General features: G+C 42.8%; 1 protein-coding gene across 1 annotated transcript in view; it reads right to left on the reverse strand.

Moving 5' to 3' along the window:
- The window catches only part of SAMD3 (sterile alpha motif domain containing 3), a gene marked incomplete at its 3' end in the record, with an annotated part of 47,535 nt that extends 39,534 nt beyond the window's left edge, over positions 1-8,001 (reverse strand). Inside the window, exons 1-3 of the mRNA XM_082668713.1 lie at positions 7,908-8,001; positions 7,052-7,232; positions 4,069-4,176 (exon numbers count right to left, since the gene is read on the reverse strand). Coding sequence (XP_082524839.1) covers positions 4,069-4,176; positions 7,052-7,232; positions 7,908-7,986 — 368 coding nt within the window. The 5' untranslated portion in view covers positions 7,987-8,001. The remainder of the gene's footprint in view (positions 1-4,068; positions 4,177-7,051; positions 7,233-7,907) is intronic.
- Positions 8,002-24,368: the final 16,367 nt, after the last annotated feature.

Here is a 24,368-nt window from a genome sequence, read left to right on the forward strand (position 1 = left end):
TATCTCTACATTGATCTGATTTCATGCCTTACTAGGTACTAAAAGGGGAGCAAACAGTTTCAAATAGTGTAGAGGGAAAATGAAGCGTAGCATGGAAAGAAAGTCCTTCTAAAGGATTGCCAACACATGCTGAGGATGGGACCTTATAAGCCTTCCATCAAGAGGGGCATTTAAGCAATTCAGTAAAGAGCACGGGATCACCTGTCACCAAAGAAAACGGCACTAGGTCACAGCACCCTAGTGTTTCCTTGGGACTTGGAATTCATCCACTGGGACACACACATCTTTTCAAGGGCCAAAGTCACGTGAATGTCCTGCCTCTAGAGCCTTCTTTGACTTCTTGTCTGCAAATAATCTGGATGGAAAACACGTGTTCATTTTAGGGAACTTGGGAAAAAATATCACAAGAATGATGACGGCCACCTTGTAAGGTGTGATAACAGCTGCCAGGTACCTTAATTGTCATCTCACGAGCAGGTGGGTGTCCCCATCACACACTGTTCAGAGACCACCTGGAGAAGAGTGAAGAGTCGGGATTCCCACCCAGCTGTGTGAGACCCCAAAGCTGGCACTTGGTCCACCATCCCTCCCTACCTCGCGCAAGCAGTAGCCAACCATCAGCTTTCTAGCCTGTTATGTGTGAGTGGCGCATAAACTCCTGGAGTTTAATTCTGTTTAAAAAATTAGCATATTCAGCAGGAATTGTATCAGAAAGGTCTAAAAAGAAATTGATGCTATTCAAGCATTTATCCTGTCCCATGAAGATACGTTCAGTCTTTCACTGGAACATGCATCCTCATTTCAATTAAAAACGCCTATTTAGCCCCTGTGTGTCAGGAACTACGCCAAATGCTGTGTTTACAAGGACAAAAGGGTATGGTCTTTGCCCAGGAGGTGCTTCTAAGGAAGGAATACAAACTTTAAAGTGATCAATTCCATTATCTAGTTTTACAAGGGAAGCAAGAGAAACGTAGAGGATAGAAGGGCTCCTTGCCTGACCTGGAATATCAATGGAGGGGCTTCCTTCCAAAAGAGGGATTTTGCGCAGAGTCTTCAAAAATGAGCAGGTAGGGAAGGGAAGGGAACAATACAGCCTGACCCAGGAGCCATGCAATAGGCTCTTAATCAACACCTGTTGAATGAATAGCACCCTAGGCAGAAGGGCAGGACGAGGGGATCAAGGGAGGCTCCAGTGATTTTTTTTTTTTTTTTTTTTTTTTGTGGTACGCGGGCCTCTCACTGTTGTGGCCTCTCCCGTTGCGGAGCACAGGCTCCGGACGCGCAGGCTCAGCGGCCACAGGGCTCACGGGCCCAGCCGCTCTGCGACACGTGGGATCTTCCCGGACCGGGGCACGAACCCGTGTCCCCTGCATCGGCAGGCGGACTCTCAACCACTGCGCCACCAGGGAAGCTCGACTCCAGTGATTTTTAACTCACACGGCTGGATGATGGAGCCACTGTGTGAGATAGGACTTGGGAAGGGAGAGAATCTTCTGTCCCGCTCCATTCCATAGCCCTGGACAAAGGGCAGGATCGCAGTGAAAATATTTAAAACAGGTTCCCCTGCCTTGTCCTCATCTGTCCACACATAGCTGATTGCCCAGGAGGGGACATCTGATCCACAACAGACCCCTCAGGTCCTCTTCCCCAGATGCTGAACTAAGCAACACCGAAAGGCTGAGTCTGTTGGCTGGAACGACCTGCGCTGTTTTCAGGGAGAACTTCCTCTGGAGGCAGTGCTATGGCCAGCCAGTCTGAACGGGGCAGAGCAGCCATGAGTAGTAGGGTAACCCATCCTCACAGGAAGAAGCAAGGGACTGAAGCAGATGAGGAAGGCAGAAGGGAGACGGAGACAGCCATCGTGTGGATCCGTGAGAGGCGGGACAGCTTCACCCCCGGCTTTCTCGCCCCAGTGCTTCTGTACCCAGGGCACTGGGTTTGCGTACATTTGTATTTCTTACGCCTACATATATATGCTAAGGCGAGGGACATGAGCTCATTTCTGGACATGTTTAACTCTGCGGTGCTTGTGGATAGTGATGGGTAGAAGGTGGTCATATAGATTAGGAGAGACTTTAGGATTAGAAGAAAGATCCCAGAGTATTGGCTCTGGTTTCCAAACCCTCTTACTTCTCTCCATTTCTAACCCAATTCTGTTTTTTTCCACGCCAGACACTATAAAGAATGAGATACCCTGAAGCACAGGCTGTGTCTTTGATCAGCCTCGTGAAAAAAAGGGGAATAATAACCCTGCCTGGCCAGCATCGCAGGACCGTATGAGAACGGAACACCATCAGAGGGCTGAGGAAGAGAAACGACCTAGAGAACTTGTAGAAGGTGGCATCCTCATTTCCCACAGGCAGCAGCAGGGAGAGGAAAGAAGTCCTCAGGCAAGTGGGATTACTGCCTGGAGGAGTGCTGTGTAGATGGCGGTACACTGAGTGCTTTCCAGGTGCTTCCACTGTGCTTAGCACCGAGCAGGTATTATCTGTTTTTAGGTAATGGTCCTCACAGAAGCACCATGAGGCATGCACTGTGTTCATGATTCCTGTTTTGCTGTTTGGATGCTGATTCACAGCGGTGTTAGGGCTGGACCACTGGGACGAATCATCACCCCTCCTGTCTCTGCAGGACAGTCAGAGAAGGCCCGGCTGCTTTGGGCAGCTTCCTGAAGGGGTCGCTGAGGACGCGTGGCTGACTCTGCACACCTGGATCCACATCAAAGACAGCACTCGGGACCAACAAGCACCCATGAGTAGAAAGGAGGTGAATGAAGCCACCACTGAAATGTATTTACGTCTTCTGAACCATAGTTCAGACCAGGAAGACCACGTAGGACATCCCCCTCTACCTCCTTGCTCACCACCCCAAATGGGAACCAACGGCACGGAGGAAGATGGACCCTAACACTGGGACATCTTGGGCAGCTGGAGACTTTGAGCCCGGGGGTGAGAGTGCGAGGTTGAAGGTGGTGGAGAGAGAAAGAGAACAGAGAGGACGCCCAGAGCTGAAGCCCATTTGCAAGAGCTCCTGATCAAGGTGCGGTGTTTCCTGCACTCACGGGGCCTCTGGGGGCAGGCAGCCAGGGGCTGGGGCTGCTGCCGCCTTTGGTCCCCTGAGCTCCCACACCGACGGCGGTAGATTCTGTGCTGAGGTGAGGACAGCCCATTTGGGAAACCTAGCTAGAGGCCCCTTGACTTCTCTAAATCTCAGTTTAACTCATTCACATAAAAGAGAATAATGCCCACCTTGCAGGACTTCTGTGTGGGCTAAACGAAATGATAAACTGTAAAGGACCACACCCTGGCTCGACTGTTGCCTGACTATTCTACGCCAGCCGACATCTCTCCTTTCAGCGACATTTAACAAAAAGCACTTGCTCATCAGCTGCTGCAAACAATAGGTATCACGAGTGATGCGTGAACTGCACAGGCCAGGTGGCTGGAAGATGCTGTATAGGCCACCATGCCTCTCGGACCATATCTTACCTACAGTCCCCCTCAGAACTTTGCCTGAGCGCTACAGACAAAGTAGGAAACCTCTACTGGGTCTGATTCTCTAGGTCTATAGTTTTCCTCTGTTCCAGCATAGCCCGTATATTGAAATACTACAGCCCAAAATCCCAGTGTAGGAATATGAGGAAATGTTTACCAAAGCAGTGCTTCCATCAGGAGCCGTCGAGTTAAGACACCAACTACAAAACTCAAATCCGAAACAGACTCCACAAAAGGCATATTCTATAGGACACTATTTACTGAATAAATTCCATCTTTGTGGCTACTGTCAATCACCCTGGACAGTGTAGGGCAGAGAAATCATCTTTTTCCTTAACAACGTGTAATTGAAAGATGCATGATATCATCTCAAAACTTTACTTTTTCAATGTGAAGATCAAAAAGTTTAACCTTCATCTCTTACCAAATATCTTCATCACTTCATTTACAAAAATCCCTTCCAGAAAAACAAATAGCTTCCACTCAGAAATACATTTAAACACACGAAACCTCATAAAAATAAAGGCAAATATTATCATTTGGATTTCAAATGTTTAGAAGTTGTCAATCCCACCTCTGTTTCAGTACTCTTTGGTCAATCAGATCATTATTATGGTTTTCAACTGGATAGAAAGATGGCATCTGCTCCCCACGACTGGCTGGACTGGAGGACTGTTCATCCCTGTCACCAAGAAAGAAAAGGTGGGTCAGGGGCTATTCAACAGGGGTCACAACTACTGCTGTCACAGAGAGTAGGAGTCAGCCCGTAGAAACACTATGATCTGTGTCCACTTTTGTGTGTGTGTGTGTGTCCACTTTTAAGCTCCACTTTAGAGTCCTGACTAAGAGAACTGAAAGAGAAATCCTCTGAGGTCATCTCACTCAGTTCATACATGCCAGGAGAGAGACAATGCCAGTTCACAGTGCTGTTTTCACCAATCCGTCACATTTATAAATGGTGTTACGATAATCCTTTCCTTTATGAAATAACAGTGATGACAGAATGTACTTTTATTGGTTAATATTCTTATTTGGCAAAAAAAAAAAAAGCAAAAAATGAACTCTATGTCAGATCCTTTCTCTATTCCCTGTCATTTTGGGGGACCTTTTATTATCTGTAAAATTTCATGATCTTTGAACCACACTTCACTAACATCCTCATTTTCTAAGTGATACGACTAAAGCCCTGAAAGGAAAACAACTTGCTCACCACTGCAAGCTACTCAGTAGCAGCACCAGTTGAGCTCAGTTTTCCAACTTCCAACTTTCCAACTTCCTGTCCAGTGATTTTTCTACCAGCTTCAACAAGAACGACACCAAAAAGCAACTGCAGATACTCCTACCTATTACATATTCCTATCATCTGCCTAAGTCTGAATAGGATGCCAAATATCCTGTCCAGATGTGGCCTGTAAAGTTTTTTTCGAAATAACATACCAGGCAGCCATTAGCCATTAAATGAAATTTACATGCAAGTTGAAACCCATCTGCAGTCTCTGATCTAGAGTGCCATTTTATAAACCATTTAGAAGGAGGAGTCTTAAGCATCATTTATTCTACTCACTTCATTTTACAGTTAAAACTAAGAAAAGTCAAGCAAATCTCCAAGTTTAGATGAGTAGCTAATATCAGAACAGGGATTTAAAATCAAGTGTTTTAATACCTAGCTTCAGGGTTCTTTTTACTATGCCAAGTTTCCTACCTTTATTAAGCACTTCCTAAAAGGGTTTAATTAAGTAGCATATTAAATAAATAGCATATTCTCATACCTTTTTCTATTATCATGATTCCCATAGGACAATATATTTGTCAAGTGACTATATATTTGACAATAAGCAAATATAGCCAATAAACATTTTAACAAACTATAACCTATAAACCCACCTGCAATTGTGATTTTGCACCAGAATAATTTAATTTGAATGCAAGACAACACAAACCTTAGAGTCAACTATTTACTGGGTGAAAAGCCCTCATCGGTCCCTGGAAAACCAGTGTTCCAAGTCTTGGTTACATTTGAAAATGGCTTTCTTAACCAGGTTAACAAAGCTTAATATTTAGCAAAAGACTGTTTTGGTCTGGGAGAAGGAGGAGAGGTTTTCTCAAAGACTGTGATACTCCTAAAATCAGTGTGAATTAACAGGGAGTTAAGTACTGTATTACTTTTCACAACCTACAGATGAAGCAACAGGAGTGTCAACATTTAAATAATCAATCCTAGTCAGTGGTGGAACCAGGAATGATGCCCGGGTTTCCTGGCAGTCCAGTTAGTTCTCATTTACTAGAGAACATTATAAACTGATTTGCAGTGGAAATAAGGGTGTCTGTTTTCTTCCAAGCTCTGCCTAAGGCAATATCAAGATTCCAGTCAACTGAGGAGAACTTCCAGCTCAAAAGTCCAACTCATCCAAGAATGCTGGGAAATTACTTTGAGCTCTATTTGAGGTTTACACCCTCCCTTTGCTGGAAAGGAGTAAAAGCATACAATGTGCACTTCAACAAAAGTCACGTATCTTTTACATAGATATGTCAAAACAATGTTTAGAAGAAATCCTCCAAATAAATCAAGTGGTAGAACCTCCAGACCAACTGTGGACCATTCCTTCAAGTCTACCCATCCCCCTCCTTGTCCCAAATATCCAAATATTCTAGAAGTCAAATTACTTAAGCCGGGTCACTCTAACATTGTATTGCTTATAAAAGAGCAAGACAGAAATATATAGTTTGACAGATAGAACCTGAAAAACTTAAAAGTAAAAACTTAGAATGAATTTCACCAAACATCATAATCTTACTTTAAAAATTAATAATTGGTCTGCAGTAATTATTTAAACTTAGAAACCTTGCAAAAAGTCTCAAATACGGAAAAACCAAAACAGAATGCCGGAGATGATCCTGGGGCATAGAATTGCAAAGCGCAATTTTTAATTTTATAATTCCTATTATTATTCCTTTTTATTGCAGAAGTCAGTGATAAAAAACAAACAGAAACATCACTAAACCTCAAAGCCATCACAAATTTTTCTACATGACTTTTGTGGGATGCTATCATAGCATTCAGTACTCCAAGAATACTCTTGAGAAATTAAAAAATCCATCGCAGCAAAAGTCTTCAGCAAATTATATTATGAAGGCCTCTAGAGGAGAATATAAATTAGTTACTATAAGGAATCCTTGGCAAATAAATAAATACACAAATAGCTTTGGGAAAAGCAAAGGAGCAGAAAAAGATGCCTTTCTCAAACACTAGTTTTAAGACCTAAGCTGCAGGAGTTCATTTCTGCTGGTGTTATATGTACAGTTTAACTGCTTGTTATAGAGCTTTCTATGTAGGAACTCTGGGCTTACAGGTCTTCCTTAACAAACGGAGTAAGTGTTTAAAAAACTGGTGCATTTAAAAATAAAAGTATCTTGACTCATAAAACTTTGCAAAAAGTTACACTGCACACACAATCTGCAAATGGCCACAATTTTCAAAGAGGTTTAAACCCCAAATGTCACGCTACAGCCATCAACAGGAAAGCACAGCAAAAATAAAGCCATTCCTGAACACTTACTCTGGCGGTGCTTCTGCTTGCGTGACCAGGGCTGTTTCTCCAGGGGACTTCAGTTCTTGACTCTTCTGCTTATATTTTTTAATTAAATCCATTAGAACAGCCTGGTGCCCAATTTTCTTTACTAGTTGCTGAACCATCCGATCATTAAGCGCTAGAAGAGCGGCCCCACTTACTTCTTCCTCTGGGAAAAAGAAAAAAAAATGTCTCTACCTGTCTGCTGGGTAAAGCACTGTAAAACACAGCACTCTGCGCAGGCAGAATTATCTCCGGTATTAAAAGATGCATCTAAACTTGTGCTTTGCAGTTATAAAATTATCTGTGTTTTTGACAAAAATAGAACACTAATATTGCATAATTCCAAATACATGTTTGCTCCTAAGAAAGTACCACAACCTAGAGTTACAATAAAAACTTTTTACTTCCACATTAATGCCTCCCCTCTCCCGATTCTTTCTATCAGACACTGTTTTGATAAGGAAAAAATATATTCGGAAAAGTATTCTTCATGGTACCTACCAGGTAACATTCCATACTTGTAAATCCAACACTACGCAAAACTGCACAAAAAAATGCACAAGCTGCATATTTAAAGACAAAAGCAGTCTCAAATGCATATATCAAATATGATTTTAAGTTACTCAAGATTTATCTTATTTGAGATCTTTTTGAAATACTAGATTCTCTCGTGGATACCAGATCAAATGCAAACTCTGCTACAGTCAGTAGAGAAATGAGTTTCCCACTGCAGCAACTCCACATCAATGTTCATATGCATTAGAAAAAAAAAAATCAATAACACAGGACACTCAATATCTAGGCTGCTCAATTAACATTTTTGAAAGTGTAAACAACTCGCCTTGAAACCTATGAACTAGCTCTCCTAAGTTTTTCTCCACCAACCAACTGCAGACCTGATCAACTGACCAAGTTTCCATTGCTGTAGCCTGTAAATACACCTGTAGAATAAAAACAGGAGTCTTCAGTTTTTCTTTCTGACTGTTGTTCTATTTCTTTATTTTTACCAATCAGCTCTCTAATCTCAGCCCTTTCTTTGCCAGACTCTTTGAGACTCTCAATACTAAGCTTCTTTAAAATTATTCTTTTCCCAATACACATTTAAAAGTTGCTAATAAAACAAACACTCTTTTTAAAGATGAGACCAATTTGAACCTATTTCCTCGTCTCATTTCTCAAATGTCTTCACCTTCTCCTACTTTTTTTCCACAGGCATCCCTCAGCTTTACTCACAGACAGCCACAGAGTCATACAATGGTACCCAATCCTGTACCATTAACACCCAAGTTTCTTCACAAAGAAAAGGAAGGTGTGAAATTCACCTCTACCAGGCTCATCAGGAAGTTGTTGACATTTACAAAAGGGGTGGGCAGGGGAGGAAGGGAGGAAGGATCAGATAAAAGCCTGACAGATACTTAGTAAACCAAGACTGGTTAACCCCTTGCTGCTCCACACGGAGGAGAGACAGCTTGCAGCTGCTTCTGATTGCTTTGCTTTAACAAGCTTAGGAAGTAGGAGCCAAATTCTCAGGAGAATCTGTTTCTCTCCTTCCTTTCAATAATATTCTTACATATTCTATTCAGTTCTAGAACTTTATTGAACACCATTATGATTGGTAAAGTAACTAGTACAAACTAACAAGTTGATTAAAACCATTAGTCGGTAGATTCAAAATGTGAAGACAGGGCTTCCCTGGTGGCGCAGTGGTTGGGAGTCCGCCTGCCGATGCAGGCGACACGGGTTCGAGCCCCGGTCCGGGAGGATCCCACATGTGGAGCGGCTGGGCCGCTGAGCCTGCGCGTCCAGAGCCTGCGCGTCCGGAGCCTGTGCTCCTCAATGGGAGAGGCCACAACTGTGAGAGGCCCGCACAACGCAAAAAAAAAAAAAAAAAGTGAAGAAAATTCAGTATGTCAATAACTGTAAGTGAAAGTAGTATACAAAGCTACTAGAAGTATACAAAGCAACTAGTATATGTAAGGCCAACTGGCCCGAGGCAGGGGAATGCAATCAGACTCACAGGTTGCATCAGATCGAAACTTTACGGACCACCCAGTTCCAGAAACTGACCTGGAGACTTTCCGGACCACCCAGGTCCAGGAACTGACCTGGGGACTTTCCCCCGGCCCAGCCTTCCCGCCTTTCGAGGGGCGGGACTAACGGTCCCAAGACTGATGCAACCGGCACCAGATATTGCCACGATACCCGAAGAGACCACCAAATAAGGAAAACCCTGCGCCCTCCCAGATTCACCACACCCCTTTCCCTTCTTCCCCTATAAATTCTGCCCAAACCCTCGCCCGGGCGCGACTTCTCTGGCCCCTTTCTCTCGGACCAGTGAACCTCGCCCGGGAGCGCTCCCAAACAAAGCTTGTTTAAGCTCTCCTCCGTTTCTTGGTGCCGTTCCTTACATTTGGTGTCGAAACCCGGGAAGGGTACCAAGCCCCGCGGGTTACCGTGCGGGCCGCTCCTCCCCTCCCCCAGGAGACAACCAGGGAACCTCTACTCATCCACCCGATCCGGCAGAAAACGGGGTAAGTCCCCCTCCCTTGTTCCCTCCGACCCCCAGAATCCCTGCCCACCGGACTCCCTGTCCCTAATCGCGGCAGCGTCAGGGACTCCTCCGTCCTCTCTCAGGGCCTCGGGCAACTGTGGAGACGTCCCAATTGCCTGACCGCTCTCCGACCCGCCGGGCCTCGGGTGATTGTGGAGACGTCCCAATCGCCTGACCGCCCTCCGACCTGCCGTGAATTGGAGACTGAGACCAGGGACGCCTCTCTCGCTCTCCATTCACTCAGAGACAGACTGGGGGTCATGGGAACCTCACAATCGAAACCAAATCCTAAGACGCCCCTGCGGTGTCTCCTAGCCAATTTTACAGCTCTCGGTTTCTCCCAAGATCTCCGTCGCCGACGGCTCATATTCTATTCCACTGAGGCCTGGCCACGATATCCTCTAGACAATCAATCCAAATGGCCTCCTGAAGGGACTTTCGATTTTAACATCCTCCGTGATCTAGATAATTACTGCCGCAGGACGGGCAAATGGTTCGAGGTCCCCTATGTCCAGGCCTTCTGGCATTTACGCTCCCGCCCTTCCCTCTGCGTCAATTGTTCCACTTCCCAGATCCTTCTTGCCAAACAGACATCTCCTACATCCAAGCCCCTAGTTTCCTTTGACGATGACCCCTCTCCACTAGCCGACCCACCCGAATCTCTCGCCTCTCCCCCCTCCAGAGCTCCTCTCCAACCTCCACCCTACACTGAAGCGGTCACTCCTCCTCCCGAACCCGCTCCAGCCCCTCCCACCGCTCCCCCGCCTCCCTCAACGGTTTCTTCTCCCACACCCCTTGCTTCTCCAATTAGTGCACATACACGCTCTCACGACTCCCAAAATCCAAATCTCCTCTGCCCTCCGAGGGAGGTAGCAGGAGCGGAAGGATTAGTTAGAGTTCATGTTCCCTTTTCCCTCCAAGATCTCTCTGAAATAGAAAAGCGATTAGGCTCCTTTTCTGTCGACTCTTCCCGCTACATCAAAGAATTTCGCTACCTCTCTCAAACTTACGATCTAACCTGGCACGATATCTTTGTGATTCTATCTTCTACTCTGACCCCTGACGAGAGGGAAAGAATTCAAACTGCTGCCCGAAACCATGCAGATCAGGTTCACCTTACCGACAACTCCATGTCTGTCGGAGCGACTGCCGTACCTGGCACCGATCCAGGCTGGACTTATCAAGATGGCCGTCGTAAACGCGACCTCATGATCCAATGCCTCCTGGCTGGCATGCAGGCTGCCGCTCATAAGGTAGTCAAATTTGAAAAACTAAAAGAGATAACCCAAGAACCTAACGAAAATCCAGCTATCTTTCTCAATCGCCTTACAGAGGCCTTAACTCTTTACACCCGGCTGGATCCCGACACCCCGGCAGGGGCAGCAGTCCTAGCCACCCATTTTATCACCCAATCAGCCCCGGACATCCGAAAGAAATTAAAAGGGGCAGAAGACGGCCCTCAAACCCCTATTCGAGATCTGGTAAAGATGGCCTTTAAAGTCTACAATGGCCGTGAGGATTTGGCAGAATCCAGCCGACAGGCTCGGATGCACCAGAAGGTGGCCCTCCAAACCCAAGCTCTTGTAGCCGCCCTAAGGCCGTACATCTCCCATGGATCACAGCATCCGCGGGATCCGCAAAAGGCAACCCCGCCAGGGCCCTGCTTCAAATGCGGAAAAGAAGGCCACTGGGCTAGCCAATGTCCCAATCCCCAACCTCCTTCTAAGCCCTGTCCCAGCTGCGGGCTAACGGGCCACTGGAAGAGTGACTGCCCTACGACTGGCCCTCCCTCAGCGTCTCCACGCTGGGGGCAGGCCGACCCAACGGCATTACCACCCGAACTGCTGGGATTGGCTGACGACTGACGGCGCCTGGACTCGAAGACCCCCATCGCCCTCGCCGAGCCCAGGGTAACGCTACGGGTAGCGGGTAAGTCCATCTCATTTCTGGTGGACACGGGGGCTACCTATTCGGTCCTGCCTACCTATTCCGGGCCAGTTTCTCCTTCCCAGATCTCAGTCATGGGTATTGATGGCAAACCATCCTTCCCACTCCAGACTGGTCCACTCCCGTGTCATATCAAAGGACTCCCTTTTACTCATTTCTTCTTAGTCATACCATCCTGCCCAGTTCCCTTGCTAGGCCAAGATGTCCTTTTCCACTTAGGGGCCTCCCTCCAGCTGGATAGACTTGACTCTAAGGTCCCCTCCTCCCAACTCCTGCTTCCTGTTTTCGGCCTGTCTCTAGAACCCTCCCCCTCCTATCCCGCTCTTCCAGTCAACACCGAACCCAATCAATCCCCAAGTCTGGGATACTTCTAAGCCCATAATAGCAACACACCATCCCCCCGTCGTCATCCACCTAAAGGACCTCTCACCTCTCCTTCCGCCGTTTGACAGGCCTTTCTCACCCTCCGTAACACTGATATCTTCTCCTCCCTTTCTCTGCCCAACCCAAACCGACCTTTTCACCTTTTCGTGGATGAACGGGCCGGAATAGCCACTGGACTCCTTGCCCAGCCTGTAGGGCCTTCCTACCGCCCCGTGGCTTACCTCTCCAAACAGCTAGACCCAGCCATTCGGGGATGGCAACCATGCCTTTGGGCCCTAGCAGCGGCAGCCGAACTGACACACACTCAACTGACTCTGGCCCACCCACTGACCGTGTTTTCCTCCCACCGACTGGTCGACCTTCCAGGCCACAAGTCTCTCTCCCTCCTGGGCCCCTCCCGCATCCAGGAGTTCCACCTACTGTTCACTGAAAACTCTGCTATCTCCCTCGACCTCTTCCCCCGCCTAAACCCGGCCTCCCTCTTGCCTATCTCCGATACCGGGACCTCCCTTTCCCACTCCTGCCGCCAAGTCGTAGAGGCCCTCCGCCCGCCGAGAGAGGGACTCTTTGACATCTCTCTTTCAGACCCTGACTGCACCCTCTTCGTAGCATGCTTGCTCCCTGTTTTCTTAGGTTTCTTCGCAGGCACATAGAGGAAGTCTCTCGGGTGGCCACAAACCATAATGCTCCTCGGCCCTTACACCTTGCTTCCTACAGAACCCCCCACTGGTCTCCTTAAGCCTCGGACCTCTGGTCGCCTGACTCCCCTTTCGACGCCCCCATTCAGCAAGAAGTAGCCAGAGATCAGAACGCCGCCCCATTATACCAAAGATGTCGGGATGTAAGGCCAACTGGTCCGAGGCAGGGGAACGCAGTCAGACTCACAGGTTGTATCAGACCGAAACTTTCCGGACCACCCAGTTCCAAAAACTGACCTGGAGACTTTCCGGACCACCCAGGTCCAGGAACTCACCTGGGGACTTTCCACCCGGCCCAACCTTCCCGCCTTTTGAGGGGCGGGACTAACGGTCCCAAGACTGATGCAACCGGCACCAGATATTGCCACGATACCCGAAGAGACCACCAAATGATGAATAACCTGCGCCCTCCCGGATTCACCACACCCTTTCCCTTCTTCCCCTATAAATTCTGCCCAAACCCTCGCCCGGGCGCGACTTCTCTGGCGCCTTTCTCTTGGACCAGTGAACCTCGCCCGGGAGCATTCCCAAATAAAGCATGTTTAAGCTCTCCTCCGTTTCTTGGTGCCGTTCCTTACAGTATATATTTGCAAGATATATTCTTTAACTATGCACTTATGTTTGTGTGGCCCTATTCGTCTCTACCACTTAGAAAGCTTAAAACAATATGCCAATTACAATAATTTTTCTAATTTCCCTTAGGTAGCTCATCCCTGTGTTTTACAATTCAATCCAAATGAGTTTCAGTGGACTGGGGAGAAACTGAAAAAACTTAAAACATTTAAATCTTTGTAACATTACTTTCAATTTCATCTTTCAAACTAAATTATATAGATTTACTTGTACAGTAAGATACTAACTCTCCCATAAAGACAGAGGGAAAAGCTACTCTTAGAGAAATGGAATCATAAGGAAAGCTAAAAACACTTATTAAATCATATATTTAAATTTTATTGCTAGAAGTTCTCAAAATAAATATTATTGTATTTTTCACTTTTGTGTGTTTTAATGTCACAATTTCCAACAGTTAGAATGGTGGAAAGGGAGAACCTGTTTACCTTTCATTATTGACAATCTGAAAAAACAGACTTCAAAAATCATTTCCTAAAAAAAAAAAAATTTCCTAAAAAACAAGGACACTTCAAAGTAATAAGACACATTCTCATAAGTATTCACAAACACCAAGTTGCAAAATTGAGAACAGGGTTAAATGTAGACAAACGTCACCCCAAATTACTGCAGTGGATTTAATTTGCTACGACAGTAGCCTCAACACTCCTCCCCTAGGCTAAGCAGCAAGAGCAGGGTGTGAAAAGTCATTATTTGCGAGACTCTGGTGTAAATTAAAAATCACACCTTCCTGTCACACTTCTGGCTTCCTTGCAAAGAGTGGGACTTACAAAAAAAATAGAAGAGGGAGAACAAAAAGACAACAATTTTCTAAACTTCAAGATTAAAAGGTATGCAGAGCAGAAGATACTGCCCTGCAGCCATCGATGAATAAAAGGAAATTTGAAAATGAATCCTTGGAAACCTTTTGGATTTTTTAATTCCCAGATTTCTACAAAATCTACTTCTGGGTAAAACAAAACAGTTATCAAATTATAACCTCATACAAAATAATTAAGTATAGTATAACCCATTTGTTTTTCTGAATATTTCATAAAATAAAATATCAAGGCCTAGGCAATGTAACATCTTTAAGTACCAACATTAAAACTTCCTCTCACATAAATAATGGATATATTATTTAGGATCTTATACATCATAAAGGAATAAAAGATATGGCAAATGTGGAAAATTGTATCCAGCAGCTTTACTGCGTATCAAGCAGTTTCAGAAACATCTGAAGATTTTGAAATGTGAGGGCAAGTATGATCACTAAATATTTTAAGACACAATAATAAAAAAAGAATAAAGATAATAATAGTATTCTGTTGGGATACTCCAGCCAAACCAGTCTTATTATTATTTTTTTTTATTTATTTTTTTTATTTTTTTGCGGTATGCGGGCCTCTCACTGTTGTGGCCTCTCCCGTTGCAGAGCACAGGCTCCGGACGCGCAGGCTCAGCGGCCACGGCTCACGGGCCCAGCCGCTCCGCGGCATGTGGGATCTTCCCGGACCGGGGCACGAACCCGTGTACCCTGCATCAGCAGGCGGACTCTCAACCACTGTACCACCAGGGAAGCCCCAGTATTATTATTTGATTAAATTATATTTCAATTAAATAAATTGATATTAAATATTAAAGGATCTCATCTAATTAAAGCCAGGAGAGGCAAGACTTTACCTAAAGCAACCTGAATGTGGGCAAGTCTTATTTAATAAGTTTGTTAAAACTCCAAAGGAAGATGATAATGCAAACTGTTGTGGATGTGGTTTATAATCTTCAAGAGCAATGTAACATACAACAACATCAGCCACAAATAAACACTTTTTAAGAAAATGTAAAAATATTTTGTCTCTTTCCTTTTTGTTTGCACTTTTATTTTCCCAGAGTTCAAAAGCTGAGACAAAACAAAAAGATCTTTAAAAGCGCTAACTCTCTTGGATCAATTCATCGTCCTGCTCTGGGAAAGGACATCTCCTGCCATGGCTGTACTTGAAGGAACAAGACATCTAGCAAAAATCAGGTCCCGTTGGTGAAAAAGAAAGAAAATCGAGGGACAAAAATAAGGATGTGGCTGTCACATGGAGCGATGTCCAGACAGTTCTGTAGGGTAGCAGCCTTGCTTTGACATGAAGCAATATCATTGAACTCCATTGGAGCATAACATCTCATCTGCTTTGGGCAGTTGTTCATTCCAACTATCACCAGACCAGGAGGAATGAAAACTGGAATAGTCAACTAGAATACCTTGCATACCTTAGTCATCAAAAGGTTTACTGCCTAGATAGCTCAGAGCTAGGTGAATGGTGATACACCAAAGAAGTTAGAAGCCTTACCAAGAAGATAAGACATGCGCATAAGCAGAATATAAACATAGAGTCAATTATAACGGGTGCTGTAAATAACTCTAGGGGCTGAATTTTCCCACTCTCCTGGAAAGGAATGCATCTTGATTTGGAATCTGAACAAAAGATACAGTTTAGGTAGTGAAAGAGCCAGAAGAAATGGGGTCAATAGAATGAACTACAGGTAAAAGATCAGAAATAAGCAAGTTATGTTTTGGGACCTGAAAATGGACCACACTGCAGAGAATGGTGAGCACATCGCAGAGAATGGTGAGTAGGGAGTGACAGCAGAGAGGGTCAGAAAGATTGCTGGAGAGCTTGGAATACTGAGTTCAGAGTTTATAGATATACTTAAGCTTTGAGAAAGAAGTCATTGAGCTGATCATATACACCATGTTTTAGAAAGATTATTTATGCAGCTGAGCCAGATAAATTACAGGAAAGGGTATTCTTTCTTGAAGAAGTAAATTGCATATGAGAAGGAACGGTTTAACTTTTACTAAACATTCCCATATGGACCAATTTTTCTTCATTTTAGAAAGACAGATATTTATATTAGTCTTTCCAAAAAATTTGGAAGTAAAAGTTTTAATTTTTTTCATACATCGTGGGCAAAAAGGGAGTGAGATGTACAAAGCTAGCTGATACCAAGCAAGTGAAACACACCAAAAGGAACTGTCAGTATACATTAAGCTAAGCCACATGAAATTGACATTTTTGTACATACAAGAGTCTAAGATCAGTAATTTCTTATAGTTGAACTTATTGATTGAATCTTGATTTTCTGAAAACTACTAATCTTGGTTGGTTCCTTTTGTTCAGCAAATCTTATCAGAGGTCTCTGTAATTCACACCACCTCCAAAATTTGAGGGAGAGGAGAAGTGGGGAGCACAATAATAGTCATTTACATTTTTTGTTTTTACACTTATAAAGAAAATAAACAGCAATCTATCTGAGAGGTTTAATTAAATTAATGAACAAAAATAGCAATGAATCAGAGTTTCAGGTCTTTGGGGACTTTTGAGTCACAAACACCCAGGTCTTTTGGCTTTTGAGTCAGACTTCTCTGGCATCCTTGCTTCTTCCTAGTTGACTGTCAAAGCTCATGGATCAGCAACATGAACTACATCCTCTGGGTTCTTGCCAGAGACGGTAACTGTGAGCTGTGCTGTCAACTTTTATCAAAAACTGAATCTGTAACTGAGAAAAGTCTTCCAGAATTAAGCTATAAATTCCAATTAATATTTAAATGTGTTTATATCCTGTTACTTACTATAGTAGTGGTACTGGATAAATAGAAAGAGCTAGAAATGCCTGGCAAAAGGACTTGCACTCCCAGATGTTCAAAAGTATAAAATTATAATAAATATAAAAGCATGCTATTGGAGCAAAAGAGGACAGATTATTGAAACAGAATAGAAACCTGAAAACAGAAATATATGGAAGTATTAAGATGTTTTCTCAAGTTGGTGGTGAAAGAAGGGATCATTCAACAAATTTTGTTGGGACACTACCTTATATCACCTATAAAATAAATTACTCGGACGAGTTAAATAATTAAATATGAAAAATTAAATTTAAAAATTAAATGAATCTGAAATAAGTTTATAAAATAAAAATAAAAAATTGATAGATTTGACCACAAAAATGAAAAAGTGTATATATACATATGTCATATAAAATTGTAGAGGCTATAATAATTCCTTAAAACCAACAAAAAGATAAATATACCAATAGAAAAATAGGAACAGGCAATTCATGAACAAAATTTTAAGTAATTAAATATCTAAAAATGTGCCACGTTGTTTGAAATAAAATAATTAAATTAAATATCATTCTTATTTATTCTACTGGAAAAGGTGGAAAAAAAGATTAGCAAGGGCTTTCCTGGTGGCGCAGTGGTTGAGAGTCCGCCTGCCGATGCAGGGGATACGGGTTCGTGCCCCGGTCCAGGAAGATCCCACATTCCGCGGAGCGGCTGGGCCCGTGAGCCATGGCCGCTGAGCCTGCGTGTCCGGAGCCTGTGCTCCGCAACGAGAGAGGCCACAACAGTGAGAGGCCCGAGTACCGCAAAAAAAAGAAAAAAAGAAGAAGAAGAAGAAAAAAAAAAGATTAGTAAGAGGTCTAACATTCTCTTACACATTGCTAAGGGAAGTATAAACTGGTACAATTTATTCTGACGTATTATTCTCATTTTATAGATGAAAACCTTGAAGTTTACAGAAGTAATTCACCTAAGACCTCATAGATGGTGAGGGGAAGAGTAGATTTGAACCCCAAAATATCCAACTTTAAAGGCTACTAATATACATCAAAAATCTTCAAAATACTCTAACGCTTTGACCCCAAAATAACATTTCTAAGAATTTACCCTGAGGATATTAACAGAATGAGCACAAAGATGTTTGCCAAAGCAATAGTTAGATTTGCAAAGAAATCAGACAAACAAAGTTTCAGCAATAGGAACTGACCAATAAATTGTGGTCATTTATATTTAAGACGGAATATGTAGTGATTAAAGACTGTGTTTTAGAGAAATAGTTGTGAAATATATATAAGTGAAAATAGGTTTAAAATAGTATGATTCAACTTGTACAAAGAATAAAATAAAAATAGAATAACACACAAAGGTACCACAAAGACTGGGAAAACATACCCATAGGTAGAAGTGATTCTTCCATTTTGGTGGAATCAATGTATTTTATTTTTTGATTTGCTACTCTCAAAATCGTTCCCATTAAAGAATGTTACTGTTATTTTCAGGAAAGTTAGGGTTTTAAAGATAAAAGGTAAAAAGTGATATTTATAGATCATTGCTGGAGAGGCCTCAGTCCATCTGTTCTACACCAGAAAATTAAAAGAGAGAGCACTGGATCAGATGCAGCCCATCGAAGTGGTTTTGGTTCCTTTATTCCACTTTAAAAATGGAAGATTTCACCTATAAATCTGGAATCTTAGTTTCTTTTGAAAAATCAGATGTTCTTGCAACACTGAGTTCATATTTCTGAACGGCAAGAATTTGGGTAGAGGCTGCTCCCTTGAAAGAAGAGTAAGACACTCTCTGAGGAGGTGTAGGGTATAGGAAGCATATGGCAAGTTTGAAACAGCCTGGATCTCGGAAAGCTAACGACTGTCAGCTCTTGAAGGACAAAGGTTTTGAGAAGAGTGATAAATACCTATATATACATGTATATATATATGTATGTGTATACATATATGTGGGTACATATATGTGCACAATAGTTTTCTTTGAATACACTTAGTTCTTAATTAACTTTTTGTTAAGTCCTAGAAGAAATAATACCTATCAGAAAAACATGTGTCACAGAAAACTTAAGGCGGAGATGATAATACATATATTAGAATTTCGGCCTTGAATCAAAGACAAGGACTCAAAGCTTTGTGCTTCAGGAAGCCCTGGTATGTTGGGGCTTTTGTTTCCTGGTAACTATACTCTTGAAGTAAAAGGCACTTTATTGATCATAGACCCTGGCTTACTGTAATTCTTACGTAGCTCAATGTGTATGCAATAGTATGGGTGAGAACTGCTTACCTTATAGCTCTGTGTGGTGGCAAGAACTGATGCTATTAAAACATTACAGTTATTAAACTGTTTCTTCGGAGCCACTCATCTGTTAGAGCACGTGACAGTTGATTTCTGCAGCCTCCTAGAAGATTTAGCTGGTAGAGCCAAGCTGGGCTGTCTTGATCTGTCACACCAAGCATTGGTCTGACTTTTTAGGTCCCTTCTGGAGGAAGAGGACACAAGGTGGAGGGTCTTCTTAATGTGTTGTCACTGCAACCACAGGTGGGAGGTGTGGGGATGAAAAAGGCACAGGACTCTGTAGCTCTCCTACAAGATTTATGCAGGTTGAGAGACCAACACTCATGCTTCTGTCACCCCTGGGTTTCTCCGAAGACAGGCTGGAATGTTCAAACATTTTGCCGATACCAAGCTACTCTTCCTAAAAAATTGGCCGAAAAAGCCAAAGTGGTACCAATTGGTAGTCTATAGTTGACTGGCTAGTCTGAGTGTGTGTGCTTGAATTGTGTGTGAGGTGTGTGTGTGAGAGAGAGACAGAGAGAATGAAACCAAAACTGAACAAGGGAGCAAGCCAGCCTAGGGGAGAGAGTAAGGAGGAGAGGAAGAGATTAGCGTGAATAATCTCTTATTATTCTCTAGCGTGAATAACAAATAAATGATAATGTTACCGAACCAAACTCGAGTCTGCTGGCTCACTCACAGTAAAGCCAATCTACTGACACCGGGTTGTGGTGAAGGCAAGTGCAGTGTTTATTGCGGGGCACTAAGCAACGAGTTCAGGGCAGCTAGTGCTCAAAAAGCCTGCACTCCCCATGGGTTTCATATATATGGAATCTAAGAGAAAAAAAAAAGGTCATGAAGAACCTGGGGTAAGACGGAAATAAAGACACAGACCTACTAGAGAATGGACTTGAGGATACGGGGAGGGGGAAGGATAAGCTGGGACAAAGTGAGAGAGTGGCATGGACATATATACACTACCAAATGTAAAATAGATAGCTAGTGGAAAGCAGCCGCATAGCACAGGGAGATCAGCTCGGTGCTTTGTGACCACCTAGAGGGGTGGGATAGCGAGGGTGGGAGGGAGGGAGACGCAAGAGGGAAGAGATATGGGAACATATGTATATGTATAACTGATTCACTTTTTATAAAGCAGAAACTAACACACCATTGTAAAGCAATTATACTCCAATAAAGATGTTAAAAAAAAAAAAAAGCTGAAAGACAATTAAAAAAAAACAAAACATTTTTTAAAGGCCAGGTGAGGGAGGGGTGTCCCAGGTTGTGTGATCAGCTCATGCACATTCTCTGATTGGTTGATGGTAAGGTAACAGGGCCGTGTCACAGGGATTAGTTATCAATCTTTAGGCTCGAGGGGGCTTGAGGGCTATGTGCTCATGGTCATCAGGTAGTTAGCATCTTCCAGTTGGTGGGGGAGGGGGGGTTCACATCTCTAAAACAACTGGTAGATGTGCATCAGATAGTATTATCTAGGTACTTCAGAGAGGAACTAGAACAGAGGATATGAGGCAAGGGTCTGTCCCAGAAAGGCCCCATAGGGTCCTGCTCGGTTACAATAAGATAATCACAATAAGATAAGATACGATAATCATATTGGAAATAAAGATTGTAGGAATGTAATAAAGTTTTCATGTTAAACATGGTAAACACGTTTTTAAAATTTGTTTCATGGTAAATTTGTAAAACTCTCTACATTTTAGTCTTAACTCTTATCCTACTCACTTCTACCATTCTTTGATTGCATTTGAGAACAAACGTGGCACACCAGAGTAACGGTGAGAGTAGTTTGGGGGAAGAGGAAGAAAAAAAAATTGGATTCAGAAATTAGGTCTCCCCCAAAAGATTAAAATATGAAAAAACAATCCATATTTCTGCAACCAGGCCTAAAACTAATTTGTCATTTCAAATTTCTTGGCATTTAGAATACAGCTTAAAAAATGCCTGCCTGGGCACTTGTTCCTAGTAAAATACTAAGAGATGCCTGAGTGAATTAAGCTGTCAGTCTGCTATTGGTTTAATCCTAGATTCATTGTCTACTGATCACATTACTCTTTTAATCCAATTGCCCAAATCCCCTGTTGAGTTATTCACATCAGGATGTTCTCTTCCTAATACAGTTTTCCATCCATTGTTGCAGAAATATTTGCAGTTATTCAGGACAGCATCAACTTTCCCAAGAGTATTAGTGAAGCTGTCACCTGGTGGGGTCTGCCTGGTGGGGTCACAGGCAGACCAGGGACGGAGCGGGGTAAGAGGTGCTGCTGAGGGGTGTCTAGGTGCTGCTGGTAACCTGCTTCTGTCTCAGTTGAACTCAGAATTTGATCTCAGAAATGTATTTCCCAACTTATCTAATATAGGATTCAACCAGGGGGACTTCATGAACATATTGACTCCCAAGCTTTTTCCCAGAAGATTCTGATTCAGGTGGCTTGGGGTAAGACCCAGTAATAAATATTTTGAATCATTTCCAGTGGCTCTTCTTATTAGACAAGTTTGAGAAGCAATTGAAATAAGCATTATGACTTATTTCCAATTTTTAGGGCACAACAGGTCAAAGTTTACAAACCATCCTAACACGTCATTAGGCATAAATTATATCATAGAAAAACTTTTTAGCAATTTATAAAAATAATCATGTAAATATCACTGAAATTCATGTAGTGCTATTGTATTTACAAGGATTTTTCATAAAACTAAGAATGTAAAATAAATGTAGTAACCTCATTTTAAAAATTATTTTTTGTTGTGGTTAAATATATATATATATATATATAACATAAAATTTACCATTTTAACCCTTTTTGTGTGTGCAATTCAGTGGCATTATGTACATTCACACCGAACACAACAATTACTATGATCAATCTCCAGAAATGCTTTACCATCCCAAACTGAAACTCTCATTAAATAATAACTCCTATCCTTCACCCTGATAACCTCCATTCTACTTTCTCTCTATGAATCCGACTATTCTAGGTACCTCATATAAGTGGAATCATAGAATATTTGTCCTTTGTGTATCTGGCTTATTTCACTTAGTATAATGCTTTCTATGTTGTATTATCCTTCCTTTTTAAGCCTGGATAATATTTCTTTGTATATTTATATCACATTCTATTTATCCTTTCATCTGTCAATCGACATTTGGGTTGTTTCCCCCTTTTGGCTGCTGTGTGTAATGCTGATATGAATATGGGTGTACAAATATCTGCTCAAGTCCCTGCTTTAGTAACTTGATTTTCATGGTTTTAAACATCAGAGGAATCATTCAACATCCTCTGATTTCTTTCTAGTTCATTAGTAGACATGGAGACCTGACAAGGATCATCCAGATCTGGCAAAATCCTCTCATTTCCTAGATGGAGAAAAAAAGGGTTTCAGAAATGTTAAAGGACTTGCCCAAGGATGCACAGCTAGTTGAATGAGGATGCACTTTTTATCAGGCCCAGTAAGGCAAGTAAAATGAATTTTATATATATATAATTTATTTTATTATTATTACTTTTTTTTTTTGCGATACGCGGGCCTCTCACTGCTGTGGCCTCTCCCGTTGCGGAGCACAGGCTCCGGACGTACAGGCTCAGCGGCCATGGCTCACAGGCCCAGCCGCTCCGCGGCATGTGGTATCTTCCCGGACCGGGGCACGAACCTGTGTCCCCTGCATCGGCAGGCGGACTCTCAGCCACTGGGCCACCAGGGAAGCCCTCCAGCATTTATTGTTTGTAGATTTTTTGATGATGGCCATTCTGACTGGTGTGAGGTGATACCTCATTGTAGTTTTGATTTGCATTTCTCTAATGATTAGCGATGTTGAGCATCCTTTACAATAGACAATTTGAAGCCTCACTAACCTTATGAGATGTGTTATAAAAACATATGAATAATTGAGATACTTCTCAGGTAGCAATTTTCATTAGAAGGCAGCAAGTATAGTAGTTCAGAATGGACTCAAAACTCAGAACGTCTAGGTTTGAATCCTGGCTCCTTCATTTACTATATAATGTACATTTAGCCAAGTGCTCTCGAGTAAGTATTTAATATCTCTGTGCCTCCTTTTTTTATTCACCTGTAGAATAGCACAGTGGTATACCAGCTTTAGAGGATTGTGTGATTAACTGAGTGATGCTGTGGAACTGTGTAGGACTAAACTGAAGAACTGCGCCCCAGTAAATATTCACTGTTTTTACTTCCAAGCCATGTTCTAGGGGAACACAGCTATGAAGAATGTTAGCACCCATGCTTGGAGAGCAGCATTGTGACTGAAATGCTCTGACATTCTCATGGGCTACATGATTTCCTCTACAGGGTGAATCTCTGTAGAAGTTCCCAAATTCATTTGAATTTGGAATATTTTGGGTACATGCCTACAAATGCCCACAGGAAAATGTTCTACAGAACATTGGAAAAATACAACCTAAGGCATACCATCTTCTATAAAAAACTAAGATTGTGTGGAAGGTGCTAGCCTAATTTGAAAAGACGTTAAAAGGTGTTTCTGCTGCCAAAGAACAAGGAGAGAATACACAACATGATCAGAAATGTCTAGAAACTTTTAAGACGCTTAGCATGGAAAAGAGCCAAGTGATGCTATTTTGATATGACATCTCTATAGTTCACCAGTAGATCACAGATTCACAAAGTTCAAATCGCTCACTTTTGTCAGGGCACCATGTATGCTCAAGCATAGTTGAGAGGAAGTACTCTCTCTCTCAACTACTTCTCTGTGATAACGTCTCAATTCAGACTTACACTGGACTCAAACAGAGGAAGTGATATTCCATTTAGATCAGAGGTCACTGCATTCTGCAAGGAGAATGGACGCCACTGCACTGTGTGTTTTATAATCATAAAGGGAATCGCTCTCCAAGAGCACGTTGGTGGTCACAACACAGTTAAGTGGAGACTCTTGAGAATATAAGCCTCTCAACCTCCTTTGGAGCAGAGTCATGAACAGGCCTCAGAGAACACAACAAACCTCTTGAAATGTGTATAAGACTGTACATGACAGGGTAAGGCAGAAATGATACAGAATGCCAACCGAGGTGGGTATCTAAAACTTATGCCAGCCTCTCCCATGTCTATTTTGTGGCAAAGCACTTGTGTGGTGTCTCTTAGTTACATGAATATAGGACAAGGTAGGAGGGTGGTAAAGGTGTAATAGACACTTTAATAACTTTCAAATCGACACATTGAGATTTT

This window comes from Grampus griseus (assembly GCF_964374135.1).
Source record: "Grampus griseus genome assembly, chromosome: 13".
Classification (NCBI taxonomy): Eukaryota; Metazoa; Chordata; class Mammalia; order Artiodactyla; family Delphinidae; genus Grampus; species Grampus griseus.